The sequence below is a fragment of the Cololabis saira genome, chromosome 22, assembly GCF_033807715.1.
Source record: "Cololabis saira isolate AMF1-May2022 chromosome 22, fColSai1.1, whole genome shotgun sequence".
NCBI lineage: Eukaryota > Metazoa > Chordata > Actinopteri > Beloniformes > Belonidae > Cololabis > Cololabis saira.
Window position 1 is genome coordinate 20805718 of NC_084608.1, and position 12971 is coordinate 20818688.

Sequence of the window (12971 nt, forward strand, 5' to 3'; positions counted from 1 at the left end):
AGGTTTCTGCCATCAACAATGCATAAGAGCATAAGAGAGGAAATTGAGATGTGTCTTACCGAATAAGCATCATTGTAGGTTTATATAGTGTACAGTATGCTTGTGTGTGTGTGTGTGTGTGTGTGTGTGTGTGTGTGTGTGTGTGTGTGTGTGTGTGTGTGTGTGTGTGTGTGTGTGTGTGTGTGGTGTCTTTGCCCTCTGGCAGGCAGGCATATGATGCAAGGGAGCCTGGAAAGGTACCACTGAGGCTGAAAGAAGTTAGCGAGAGTGACGGTTAAGACGACTGAGAGCTCAGCTCGGAGCTGAATGACACACACACACACACACAGTATTTTTTTCACACACTCACTCACAGAGCCGGGGGCAACGGAGGAGAAGAGGCTGAGGAAGACTTTGATCACCGAACTGAGCACATTCAAGCACTCAACCAGTGAGGGCAGCCAGTGATGAGGAGGAGAGAGGAAAGCGCCCAGGGAGGGAGAAGAATGGAGAGGAGAAAGACAGGGAGAAGGGACTCCTGCTGTTTTTTGACCTCTGCACTCATTGATACAGATGTTAAGGTATGAACACACAGACACTCAAGCATCCCATAACAGATGACACCATGTTCTGGTGGGAAAAAAGGGAAATAACCGGTTTTCCCAACATGTTCCTTGATCGTTCGAACCCATGCTGACAAAACTAATTTCATTTCAGCCACATGTGTCTGGACATGAGTGCACCGAAGGCAGTGGCAACATTCAGAAAATTTAATTCACACTTATTTCTCTTGCCTCTGGTGGCTTGCTGGCTCCTGAATGGTAAATATTACAGTATCAAACAGGCACACACATGTTTCTCAAAGGAGTCCCTGCAGCTTACATTACCGTACAAGCAGTCTTTGTCCCCCCCCCCCAAAAAAAAGAGGTAGCCACGGTGCTGCAAACCGTCCTCCATGCCTGAGATGCAGGTGGATAAACCATAGTGCTGTTTGGGAAGAGAGCAGGTAATTATCGCTGGCATTTTGACAAGTGTTTGCCAGAGTGAAGGTCAGCTCTGTCTGCGTGGGAGATCTATGCTAATCTGCTCAGCTGGAAAAGACTACCGTTCACCACTCAAACAGCAGCTAGCACCAAGGTACAGACCAGCTACCTTTTTTTTTTCGCCCCAGACTTGTCTGCAAGGCTCTGTGTGTGTGTTGAGAAGGGAGTGCGTACCCCTGAGAAGATCAGAGAGTGTACTAGACTTCTCCTTGACAGGTGAGCAGACAAAAAGAGTGGCAGAGAAAGGCTCCCAGTTACCTGCAGACAAGCTCCCTCATCCCTTCAGAACAATACAACGGGCAATTTAGTCTTATTCACTTGTGTTCTTTTCATTTTAAGGCACAATTTTAAAATCTGTCTTTTAGTTTTTAAGCTCCATAAAGTTTATTGGAAAAAAGAAAAGGATGGGAAAACTGAAGAAAGTGATGTGCAGAAAATTGACCAAATGTTAGAATCAAATACAATCATTTTATAAGCTCTGGAGACCCTTACCATACGTTTGGGACCGCTAGTTAGCGATCTGTTCCTGAATGGTTTATCCGACTTTTTCCGGTCACAGAAAATCAAAGAGATAAGGACAACTATAGTGTGTCCTCGACGCGTAGTTACAATTTTCGGGAGGTGCACGTCAGTGATGGCGTCAGTGACGGCGTGTGGTCTGCGTTGACGCGTACAACACGCCGTAGGCACGGCGTCGTTTTGATGCAGAACCATAACTCAAGCTTAAAGTATGTATTTTAGCCTAAATCATGATCTTTTTCTCATCTTAACCTGGTCATTTTTATTCCAGTCTTAACCAAGTAGATTTAATATTAAACACTAAGCTGAAAATATGATTTATAACCCTGACTAAGTAGTGAGGAAAGTTAAGAAACATATGTTGTTAGGTTTGCAGTACTCTCGGACCCATATGAAGGACAACAGGAGGCAGAAGCAACAAACAATGTGCTTTCATTTTTCACGAGAAGTCCTGCACTCACAGTGCATCCAAAACTAAACGCCAAGAAATCAGGCAGGTTAGAAAGAGGACAATATGGGGAGGGACATGGATAAATAAAACTAAAGAGAACAACAGGGAAAAACAAGCCGGAAAAGAACCGTTGCAACAAACTAGTTAGAAGACGTGATAACAGACAATATACTGTATAGACCAATCATGTCCAGGCCTGTGCCTAATGAGAGACAGGTCTTGGGAACCAACAGAGGAAGTTAAGAATCAAACGTTGAAAGAAGAAGCACTTTCAAAATAAAACAGGAAATCAATATACAAAATGTAAATACAACAAAAAAACATCAAAACGAAACCAATACTTAAATTTTAATCTGGAAAGAACAGAAAGAGTTAAATAAAATCAAACTGAAAATGCCTGTGTCATGATAGTTGCTACAGTCCCACGGAGAAGTGCTGTAAAGTTAGCTAAGACTACATGAACACTCTATATAAATGTATTTTGTTTGGGTTTAATGTGGTTGGGGGCATCAAACACTATCTTCCCAACAGAATTTCATTAAGGTTTTGTAAACATAGAGTTCACTGACACAACACAGTTTAAGATAAGGTATAAGACAACCTCCCTAAAAAAAATAAAATATTGACATGTGCCACCTAACGCTTGTTTCACAAACTCCAATTAACATTAGTAGAGTTTTAGAATCTCACTTCAAAGCATAAGCTCAAAACTGAAAATCGTACCAGACTCGTCCTTCAAGCTGTTCGCAGAGCTCAGAAGTGTAATATACCACCTTACCACACAGCAGGACGCAAAAGCAAAGTCTATGGTTGCAGCCATTCAAACAACCCAAAACTCCCTATGTCAGATTAAAAAAGGCCAATTTACCATTTTCCACTTTTTGTGGGAGTCTTTTTAACTGAGGTATGTGGTTTATTCAATGGAGGAAAAGCTATTCGCAACACACTATTTAGTCAAAGATGAAACAAATGCAAGTTGGAGAAAAACAGGTAGCACAATCTGGTGAGATCCCTTTCTCCATGTCGCCAATAGTATATTCATTTTATATTATCAGGGGCCTTTAACAGCTGAGACCTTGTACGCATTGTTTTGTATGGAAGTGCACATTATCATAATTACATCGCTAATATACTCATATAGCAAGCAGATGTTTAATATACTTCATAACGAAGATTCAGTGGAAGTTTTTCCACAAATACATGACTTATTTTTATTTTAAAGGTACATTTTATCAGCTTGTTTGTGTGAAAGCGGTTTTAATCCATAGCCTTTGGAGAATATATAGGGTTTTATACAGTATTATAGATGTCAATGCCATGTATTGCTAAGATAATCACCTGAACTAACCAGATAACTTCATATTGCACCCTCATGTGAAACCAATTTGTCCATTATAAGTACATAAACTTTTCAGATGGGTGTTTGAGCTAACCCTGAGGCAAGGTTGAGGAGCCTAGTCATGTGAGAGGGGCTTGCAGTGGTACTGCTGCTCCTCAGCATCAAGTAGTAGTAACCTGAAGTGGTTTACGCTCCTGAGCAGAATGCCTCCAAGAACACGTCTCCTTCCAGGACAGATATTTTGGATATTTGCCTTTGGAAGGATGTCCGAGGGCAGATACGAGACTCGCTGGAGACTTAAAGGGTGCATTCACAGCAGCCACTTTAAAAAAGATGAGAGTTTGTTTGCTCAGAAAGTCCAGTTTGTTCGGGCAGGTGTGAATTTGAAATCCAACTCTGATTCGGGTCAAAGAAACAGACTCTGGTCTGCCTAAATCACAGAGGTCTCCGTCTACAGCCGACTACAACACAGGTCATTGTGAGTAAACACAACCTAAACAAACGCATGTGTAACAAGCACCAACCATCTTACTTACAAAAAACATTTTGATCTCAGTTCAGATCAGATCAGAGTTCACATCCATGTCAACTCAAGGGGGGTGGAATTTTATCTACCACGCCAGGAGAGTTTATTTAGCCTTAAATATATTTCTAATATGAATGATTGACAGTCTGCTCAGTCAGTGGCTAGCCGTTATTACCTCGTCATCTGTAATCATCATGCTATTGCGCATTTAGCGAGGCAACCAGCCATTTGTATGAACCCGGCGTCGGTAATGGCTGATTTTGCCGCCGAGTCAACTTGTTGAACGGTATATCCCGCTGTAGATGTCTGATTGCGGCTTTGTAGATATTTCAGTGGGGTTTCACTAAAGAACCTGGGAGCAAAGCTAACTTTGATTGACACACAGTGGGTGTATTTCCATTAGCTTTTGAAGCATAATAAATAGGTTCATAGTAGTAAATACGTATAATAAATACACCCTGAGTACAAGGCTAGGGGCCGCGACAACAAGGATCACTGGAGACTTCAAGCAGCAGCTGTTGCAGAAAACAGAAATGAATCCAAATGCATTAAAAAATTGATATTGAATTTGTTAACTTGCTTTCTTTGCCTTCAAGCTGCCTCCAAGAAATGTCAGCGATGTCATAATTTATTATCTCTTCACCAATTTCTTTTTGAAACTTTTCCAACTCAGAGTTGCACTTATTTCATATTTTTCCTCTAGAGATAACAACAAAATACACACATCCTAGAAGTAAGTGAACAGGTGCATGTTTTCTTTCCGCCCAACTGCACAGGAATTTCTCACTCACAACTTTCACTTTTTCCCCCCTAAATGTGTGAATACATGCACGTATGTGTGAGACGGAGAGACGGGAGCAGAGGCGGAAACAAGGGCGCGGACATTGTCTACATTCACGTTTCTGCCGTCTCCCCTCGGGTGACAGCCGTGTGTCAGGGTCTCTGCTTTCTGCTCCAGATGGCCCAGCAAGTTGCTCCCAGGGTCCCTAGGATCCCAGCTCTCATTGACCAGAGCCGGCGTTCTCACGGCCTGGGGGCTCGCGGACTCATTGCTGTCGCCTGGCCTCTGGGGCCTTTGAGGCCTCTGAAGGGCTCCGGGGTCGCCCAGCCGTGACAGCCAAGACAATAGGAGTGTCCTCACCCTGCTCCCACCCACCACCTACAGCCGCTCTTAACACTCACATATCTGCTCACGCACACTGGAATCTGCCCTGGACATCCTGATCCCAGTTGGGAGACAGTCCGCAAGTCATCAGCCTCACTTTTTTATAACAAAACACTCAAATATATTTAAGTGCAGTCATCACAACAGCAGCAAAACACATTTATATCATCAAATGAAAAAAGAAAAAAAAAATGATGGGACTACATAATTACACAATAACACTTTATTGAAGCAAAACACCCTTCCTACACATAAATCCACCCACTCGCTGTAAAGAGTACACACACGTAAGTGGATCAAATCCATCATCAGCAACAAAACGTCATTTCACAGTGAGCAAGAGCAGTTCTGGCAGATCTATCTTCCCCCGACTGAAGGTGATTTACATGTTTAGAAATCACTGAAAGGAAGCGAGATGGTGAAAAAGCTGAGTTCTAAACAACACATTTCAACACTGGTTTTAACAGTTTGGTTGCCACTTCATCAAATATTGAACAAATCATTTTTTCTAGGCGCATTGCGAGCACACAGCTGCATGAAGGGAAAAAAAGAAAAAAAAGAAACACATACACACACACACACACACACACACACGTATACACAAACCAACATCCACACACGTGTGCACCAACATGGACACAGAATGCCTTGTAGTTTTGATAAAGCAGCAGCTTTCTCTTTTGTTTTGCAGCCGAGCAGGGATTAGGCAGTGCAGGCCTTTGTCCTGCGGTTTTCCAGTTGAGCAGAACACAAGAGCCTCTACCTCCACTAATACAGTCAGACCTCCCAGCAGGCCTTTCACCACACAGCGGCTAAGAACCTGCTGCCTAAAAGATGCTTTTCAATGAGTTATCAAATCTCTTCTATACTGTCCATGCCTTTCAACCGAGTCTCTTTGTCTATTCTTTTCAATGGAGCATTGAACACATGAAGTAGAACTGATGGGCAGATAGATGGACAGCAGCATGCAGAGGCATATTTATCTCTTTTAAACACTGCAGAGTACAGTCAAGATAACGCTGGTGGTTGTTTAATATATAATACTCCTCTGCAAGACTTTCTAATATTTTTACACATTTTACAGGCAAAAAACCTTTGAATCTGGAGAAATAAATAAAAGATTGATGATTAAAAAAACGTGTAATAGTTGCAGTCTGATAAGCAAACACACAAAACGTCAACATTTAATGACTTCTTATATTAATATCTATGGGTTTAAAACATGTAAAAGGCATTTTATGTATGTTTTATTTGTATCCTATAAATTAAGCTCTTAATTGATTGATTGGTTATGAAAGTAAAACTGCTTGCTGCAGTCCTTGGAGCAAATAGAAACAATATTCTAACAAAGTCAGCAGGTAAAATAAATGGCTACAGCTCTAATAATGGATTAACCATTTATCCAGTTTTAATTGAAGCTTCTAAAACAATAGTTTTTGTCGTTCAGTTAAAGGTACATTTGCGGAAAATAATCGGCTACAATGTGCATTTTGACCGTAAAGTAAAATACTCTTTGTTTTGAACTGAATACAAGACATTTGAACTGAAAAAGAAAATCTCATTAAATACAGTATTCCTAATCAATAAATGAAGCCCGTATCAAATCATTAAAATGTAAGTATATTTAGAGAATCGTTCTAAACCCTTACACAGAAGATCAATGGCTGTGTAAATGTGTTTTGATAGTAAGTAAGTAGGAGTAACTGGTTCTGGCTCAGCCTCCTGTTTTGTGTCGTTGAGGTTCCTCGACAGCCTCAAAGCTCAGAGTCCCACCGCAGCAGGTTGGGCTCAGGATGCAGCAGGGGTTCTGATGAGTTCATTAGGAGGCCCCGTCATTTATGCGCAGTCACACATAAGGCAAAGGTCGGCCAGGATTACCCATGTGGCCACTGCATGCGGATGTCAGTCTGATTTCCAGAAAGCACTCAAACCCTGCTGCTCTTCAACAACTCGGTAACTACTTTGAAATCATATTGTCTCGCCATATCACATTCAACTGAATGGCTTTCATTTATACAGTATATCCATCCATCCATCCATCCATCCATCCATCCATCCATCCATCCATCCATCCATCCATCCATCCATCCATCCATCCATCCATCCATCCATCCATCCATCCATCCATCCATCCATCCATCCATCCATCCATCCATCCATCCATCCATCCCACTCTACACGCCAGCTCTCTTTGGGTTAGGTCAGGGGTAAATCTGGGAAAGGTCATCAGTTCATCTCAAAGCCACATATATACAAACAACTACACATGCACACAATATCCTGTTAATTTAGTCACATTTTTATTGTTCAAGCTGGAACACACCTAGAAAGATATTGATTTCAAATTATTATGAACGTCGGGGTGAGATTGGGAAGTTTAGTTCACTTCACACTGCACGTAACGGGTGGCAGCAAGATACGAAGGGCTGTAGAGTACAAAGCTTGTGGCAGGACTTGATCTAAGGTCACGATAATGACTTATTGTCATACCCTTAAATACAATAGAGAACTGAACTGCTTAATTTTTAGCAACGACCATTTATTGGAAATTGATACAATAGCCTGTGCAAAGAAACAAATGTATCTCTATGTCAAACAAATATTGCCAAAGAAAAAACAAATTAGGGGCATATACCCAGTACTCGAATTGAGGGGGGATGACATCCCCCCTGAAATAAAAACGGTCCAAATCATCCCCCCTGTAAAACTGCCATTCCCCCTTTCCATCCCTTATGTCATTTCATCAATGAATGTGGTTTTACTGCTATTTCGAGTCATCACCAGAAAAATAACACCAGAAAAATTACTTATTTGACAATTTTCACCTGTTTCAAGTAAATTTTCACTTGAAATAAGTAGGAAAATCTGTCAGTTACAAGCAAAAAAATCTTCCACTGGCAGAATTTTCTACTTATTTCCAGTGAAAATCTACTTGAAACAGGTGAAAATTGTTGTTTTTTCCAGTGATGAGTCTTGTTTTAAGTGTAATGAGATTTTTTTTACTAAAATTAGACATTTTAACTAGAAATAAGACAAATATTCTTGTTAAGATTTTGAGTTTTTGCAGTGATCCATGTTACTTATCCTGTGAAGGACAGAGTCATATTGATAAGTTCAGAAAACTGTTTTTTATTGTTGTGTTTTGATGTATTTGATGTAAGCCCAGTGGATATTTAAAGCTTACAGAAGGCTGCATTTAACTGCTGCTATGTCATTCCTGCAGTATTTCTGCAGGTGTTTTGGTCAGTTCTATTATTTGTAATATATTATAATATTTGTAATCAGCACAAATGATCTGTCCCCATATGATAAAATCCACCATCCCCCCTGATTTTTTTTACAACTCGAGTACTGTATATACCATGTCTATTATAGAGGAATGTGGCACAGCGAGATGACGTCATTGAAATGGTTTCAACTTTGTCAGTCAGTTAACTAAACGGCATAACCAGTCAGTACCAGGCCTCCATGCGAGGTCACGAAGCATCAAAAATATTAAAGTTGCTATTCAGTCTGCAGCCTGCCTTCCCTTTGCCTCTTGTTGCACCAGCTGCCACTCATCATTACACACACTGATTAAAGCATATTAACCAGCAGAGGCCCAGCCACATCCGCTTCAGTCTCCCGCTGCCACAGTAACTTAAGGTGACTTCAGCAGAGGTTAAAAAAAGGCAACTTTAAAATCAACCAGTAAAAACTAAATGTTGGACAAAACACATATAAACAATATATGACAACATTTGGTGTGGAAACTCAAAAACAAAAGAACCTGTATGTGAATAAGTATACACGTAAATAATACGTGATAATACTGCTGCAATACTCTATAATGCAATGTGTGTATTACATGCATGAAGGACACATTTAAAAACACAAATTACAGGTTTGACTTATATTTTCGGTTTCTGCTGTATGAAAAGTCCACAGAATCAACGAGCCCTTGCTGTCTTTTCTCTTTTTGGTCCCTTGCAAACAATTCCTTACGTTTTCTTGTCTGAAACCCCCTTTTGTGCTTTTACTCCATCCTTTTTCATTTTCCTTTTTGCTGTCTGCAGTGGGGGTGTTTCCGCATAATAATACACACGTCTGTTATTACCACGACCACCTATGCTCATTTTAGACGTCAACTCTTTCATTAATCTTTATTAAAACCTAATCTTAGAAAAATCCTATATGAGAGAGTTCATGAATTTCATTTACGTATTGGTTTTATTACTGTATATTTTATCCTAAAAAAAATGTATTGTCATCAAATGCCCTTGGTGACCTCCTCCATGAGGCAAAAGCTCTTTGTTAGAGATGGGATTGCACCTTATCACCGTTGAAGCTTTGCTGATGCAAACTATAAAAATGAACCAATGTTGTATAACCTTGTTAAATATGGCCATAATGAAGACTAACTGATTGAAAGTTCACTAATAATCCATGGATGGACACCATGGTCGCTGCATCCTAATGCTGCGAATGAGTTGAACTATATGGGAGTCATGCCTGTGAGTCAATGCTATTAACCAATCTAAAACCTGGTAATGCATTTAAGTTTTGCTCTGCTTAAGGCTTTTTTTTTTTAATGTTATGCAGACATAACCACAGTGATATTTCGAGAAGCAATGCATCAAAACCTCGAGAAGTCTTTTCTTTTTTTCACACAACTTGCTATTCAGGCGGGTCGTATTCATAATTCATCAGCATTGGTCAGGCTCATGATCATGTTGACATAACATTTGGTCTGACATTTCAGCCCTGCTCACGCCTGTCATTAGCTCTCACCACACAACCTCAAAGCCAGATACACAAATGAGGAGGAGCAGAAAGGAAGGAGAAAAGTAAAGAACAAGAAGAATACTCGATATAATGATAATAAATACACCTGATGCAATGTGCTTTTGGAAGCTGTTAAACAAATGCTGCAAAAGATGGATGCTTGGGGAGGTATACACATGAACACAAACCCTCAAAGCTGCCAATCCAAAGCTGAACTCCTGCCCTTTCCACCACTTGATCTGCATCATCAGCCATTACCCGGCACCTCCCTAACAGGAAACGAGTTGGTGCCAAAAACCGTTGCTGCACAGAAAAAACCTGGATCAGCGGCACATTTCTGCCAATAACAACACCACCATGTTGATTCCACTGGAGTGATATTGGATGATATTGACTGTCGGGTGTGTTGCTGTTCTACTCAAAGTCATTTCCGACCAAATCAAGGACATCCACACACATCTGGCCATGCCTCACACACACACACACACACACACACACACAGTAGCACCAACGATGGCTGACCAAAGTTCAGACAATGAACTGCGGTGCGAACACGGTGCTTTCTAATAACTCTGTGACAGCTCTCCATCAGTCCACATCAAACATGAGAATACATGTAGACACTAGGAATGGGCGATATTTTACCGTTCACAATATACCGTCAAAAAAATTCCTCACGATAAGAATTTGTCATGTCGCGGTAAAAACGATAAATTCCCGTTGATGACGTTTTTGTGTAAAGCTGATTTTTGGAAGGAAGGAAGGAAGGGGAAAAAAGAAGGAAGGAAGAAAGGAAGGAAGGAAGGAAGGAAGGAAGGAAGGAAGGAAGGAAGGAAGGAAGGAAGGAAGGAAGGAAGGAAGGAAGGAAGGAAAGAAGGAAGAAAACAAGGAAAGAAGGAATGAAGGGAGAAAAGAGGAAGGGAAGAAGGAAGGAGAGAGCAGGAGGAAAGAAGGAAGGAAGGGGAAAAAGAAGGAAGGAAGGAAGGAAGGAAGGAAGGAAAGGGGAGAAGGAAGGGAGAAAACAAGGAAAGGAGGAAGGAAGGGAGAAAAGAGGGAAGGAAGGAAGGAAGGAAGGAAGGAAGGAAGGAAGGAAGGAAGGAAGGAAGGAAGGAAGGAAGGAAGGAAGGAAGGAAGGAAGGAAGGAAAGGGGAGAAGGAAGGGAGAAAACAAGGAAAGGAGGAAAGAAAGAAAGAAAGAAAGAAAGAAAGAAAGAAAGAAAGAAAGAAAGAAAGAAAGAAAGAAAGAAAGAAAGAAAGAAAGAAAGAAAGAAAGAAAGAAAGAAAGAAAGAAAGAAAGAAAGAAAGAAAGAAAGATACATTCCCGTTGATGACAAACATGGCGGATCTGGGAGCGAGATAGATTCATAGTTAAAAAGGTGGAGTTGAATTGGTATTTTTTTTATCGTCATTTTTATCGTTATCGGGATAAATGCCAGAAATAATTGTGATACATTTTTTAGTCTATACCGCCCATCCCTAGTAGACACACACAGAAGAATAGTCTCTGGCTGATGGGCTGGTACCAATCTGTTTCAGCATCTCAGCCTGTTGGAGTTAACAGACGACCACATCAGCTGTCCTGTATATATGAAAATATGTGTGTGTGTGTGTGTGTGTGTGTCTCTAACTGATGGTCATCTGTCATCGCAGCGTGTTGATAATCTTCTTGGGGACAGGGGTTTGTCTGAACACGATGAGCACTAGTGTGTCTACTGTATCTGAAGAGACTAATCTGTGTTCTCATTTACTGAAGACAGAGAGGGTGGTCTGGCCCGTAGTAATGATATGAATCACAATGAAGCCTGTCAACGGGATTATTGGGTGAAGGTGATGAAGGGGGGGAAATGTTAGGCTGCTGTTACCTGCAACTTGAACCAGGTCTGCAGTGGTCACGTTCTTAGGGTTTGGGCCGACTCTGAACGTCAGTGCAGGACCCAGGACACTGCCGATAAACCACAAATGCAAAAATGCAATAAACACTTATGTCAAAGGAAGAAATTAAAAGTTTTTGTTTGGGTTTTTTATATGTTTTCTGCAGTTTTAATCTACAAAAACAAATCAAATCAACAGCTTTACCCTCTATGTTTGACGTAACCCTTACAGAGATACCGAAATTGACCATGGCTATCAAATAATCATAATTTCTGCCTTATTACCTACACTCATTGGCTCTGTAGATTGTCTTCTTATTTTAAACTGCAGTAAGCCACCTATATGTCGATGCCTTGTTTCCTCTGTGTGGCCAGGACTTAGCAACAGACCTTTCTCCCTGGAGGAGAATAAATATTGACGGTCCCCCATGAGGTTGCCCATGAAATAAAATCTAACAACCCCTGCAGACTAGTTTAAAACTCCCCTGTTTGGTCAGAGGGAAATGAATAACAGTGTAGCAATGTGTAAAGAAATAACCCTACTCACTCGAGTGAAACCTTTTTATATCTCAAATAAAAATATTTTTATAGAGAAATAAGATGCATGGGGAGAGTTTTTTTTTTTTTTTGGCAACTAACAGAATAAATAAATCCTATTTGTGTCTCTCCTTTATAAGAAGGATCAAGGCAATAAACAACCCTTTATCCTCCATAGAAGATAAAGCCAGAAAATCAGTTACAAATAAGACCATTAGTGGGAATGAGCTCATTTCCCTCTAGTTTTAGTTAAAAATTAAAATTAAAGCAGTGATACCTGACACAACTGTGAATAAACAAATTATCAATGCACATATCGGATTCATCCTCCTTGGTATAAACTATCATTTGCAAAGACCGTAACTGAGCATCCAGCTTATTATCAACTACCTTTTGTATTTTATCATTCTCAAGTGGTTCGTTTTTTAAAACAAGCGATGTGGGAAAATTTCAACCAGACTGAAATCCAAATAAGTTTTTAGAAGCCAGAAGCTCTAAAGGTCTTTTTTACTTAAACACCAAGACTTGAATGAAGGGATATAGCACTCTGACACAAGCACCTTTAATGTAAGGCTACAGCAGGGAGACGATTAGCATAGCTTGGCAGAACGATGGGTAATGTGGGGTGATAACACCCCTTAAGACAATAATCTAGAACATATCAGCACATTGCACAATACTAACTCAAGCAATAGAAAACATCATTTATTGACCTTCCGAGGTGTCACAAAGCAGATTTTGAACCAAAAAATCCATATGCATCATCTATTTTTAAATA

At 40.5% G+C, this 12971-nt stretch overlaps 1 protein-coding gene across 1 annotated transcript in view; it reads right to left on the minus strand.

The window, feature by feature from the left end:
- The window catches only part of ptprn2 (protein tyrosine phosphatase receptor type N2), a 150367-nt gene that overhangs the window by 85104 nt on the left and 52292 nt on the right, over nucleotides 1–12971 (minus strand). The window contains exon 10 of the mRNA XM_061713609.1: nucleotides 11648–11727. Coding sequence (XP_061569593.1) covers nucleotides 11648–11727 — 80 coding nt within the window. The remainder of the gene's footprint in view (nucleotides 1–11647; nucleotides 11728–12971) is intronic.